This window comes from Montipora capricornis, chromosome 11 (assembly GCF_036669925.1).
Source record: "Montipora capricornis isolate CH-2021 chromosome 11, ASM3666992v2, whole genome shotgun sequence".
NCBI classification, from domain to species: domain Eukaryota; kingdom Metazoa; phylum Cnidaria; class Anthozoa; order Scleractinia; family Acroporidae; genus Montipora; species Montipora capricornis.
In genome coordinates, this window is record NC_090893.1 from 36,422,813 (window position 1) to 36,424,773 (window position 1,961).

At 41.1% G+C, this 1,961-nt stretch overlaps 1 protein-coding gene across 1 annotated transcript in view; it reads left to right on the forward strand.

Annotated features, from left to right (window-relative positions):
• LOC138024467 (QRFP-like peptide receptor) overlaps window positions 1-1,633 on the forward strand; it is a 2,466-nt gene extending 833 nt beyond the window's left edge. Inside the window, exon 1 of the mRNA XM_068871676.1 lies at window positions 1-1,633. This exon is cut by the window's left edge and continues 833 nt beyond it. Coding sequence (XP_068727777.1) covers window positions 104-1,009 — 906 coding nt within the window. The 5' untranslated portion in view covers window positions 1-103 and the 3' untranslated portion in view covers window positions 1,010-1,633.
• Window positions 1,634-1,961: the final 328 nt, after the last annotated feature.

Here is a 1,961-nt window from a genome sequence, read left to right on the forward strand (position 1 = left end):
CGCTTGCTGAACAGGGGTGTAAAACGGCTCCGGATTTCCATCTTTTCATAACAACATTTTCCAACTTTTCGGGGCGTTCACAAAGGCTTCCTGATACATTACAATGTACCTTTTTGTTTCATTTATCATCTTTTATTGCACGGTGTTTTTCTTATCGTTTGTGGGAAACGTCATAGTTCTTTGCCGCTGTTATTGGGCAAAACAGAGACGATCATCTTCCATTAGATGGTTCATCGCAAATTTAGCCTTCTCTGATTTAACGTTTACATTGTTGAGCTTATTTGACTACATTGCCCATTTCTGGACCTGGCTTGGCGGTGACGTTTCTTGCAAGTTACAAGGCTTTCTGATCGAGGCATGCTATACGACTTCAATATTGACTCTCGTGGTGATAAGCTTTGAGCGACGCAAGGCTGTAGTAACTCCCTTCAGTGCAAGAGCGACAGCAACAAACAACAAGAAAAGAAAGATCATAGCTATTTGGACTGCGAGCTTGGTGATTGGATCGCCTTTGCTTTACGCCTATCAAGTTGATATGCACCCGAGTGGTTTGTTGCTTTGCACCAATACATCCTTTGGAGATTTAGGAAAACAAGTGTACTACAGCATTCACGGAGTGTGTACTTTCATCGTTCCTTTGGCGTACATGATATATGCGCAAAGCACCATATTTCTGACTTTACGCTCAAGAGCCTTAACCACACGGAACAGTTTCACAAGAGCGCCCAACAATTGCCATCGAAAAGTTGCCAAAACTCTTGCAGCTTATTCCTTTGCTTTTGCAGTTTGCTGGGCACCTTTTATGATTAATCGAACGTTGGCGTATTTTCACCTCGCTGATGGAGCAGGAGAGTATACGTGGATAGCTTGCCAGCTTCTCATTTTTCTAAACACGGTTTTCGATCCAATTCTGTACGGAATTTATGGAGAGAACAAGAAAGCATCCTTCAGACATTGTTTCACATGTACACGTTTTCATATGTCTACTGGAACAGCTGACATCACCTAAATTCGCAGATGCGCACGCACAACTTAGTTGTCATTCCTCTTGCGAATTCTTACGCTTTAAAACATCCGTCAAAACAAAAACACAGTTCTTATAATGATTTTATTTTCGTTGCTATATATGCAAATAGGTAAAAGGAAAGGAACAAAAATTCGAATATTCAAAATTGCAAGGAAGTGTGTAATTGGCCTCGAGCCATGCGAGATTTCGTAAAACGAGAGGTTGTTTAAGTGATCCCAAAGAGGACGGCGAAGATTTCTCGTGGCCTTTTTTCGGATCACAGTTAAGCTTAAGAACTCTGCATACCGATGTAGTAGGAAAGGAGCAAAAATTCGAATATTCAAAATTGCAAGGAAGTGTGTAATTGGCCTCGAGCCATGCGAGATTTCGTAAAACGACAGGTTGTTTAAGTGATCCCAAAGAGGACAGCGAAGATTTCTCGTGGCCTTTTTTCGGATCACAGTTAAGCTTAAGAACTCTGCATACCGATTTAGTAGATTCTCATACCGAATTAAACAAAAGTGCAATATTTCCTTGCGATCGTCGACAAACGGAAACGCAATTTCTTTTAAAAGGAAATGCACGTGGGCAACCTGTATACAGTGCATGAGGTTCATTGAAAGTCATTTTGAGTCCACGAAATATTTTAAAAACAGGTTGTTTTGAATGTAGAAAAGTGAAAGTTTATATGTAAGCTTGAAACCACCAGCACGTGGTTTATTTGTTGAGAACTTAAGCACGTGTAGCCTCCTACGCAGACACTCTAGGGCTTCGTCACGCGTTCCTCCCACACCCCTCACGAGCTCACACGGTTTAACATTTGTTGGTCAAGAAATGTTGCAGCTGTTGTTCAACTAATGTTAAACAGTGTGTCATGCCATGTTGAATGCTGAAATATGCTATTCAACACTTTGAATGTTGTTGAACGAAAATACAGACCAGCTCTATTCCGTTC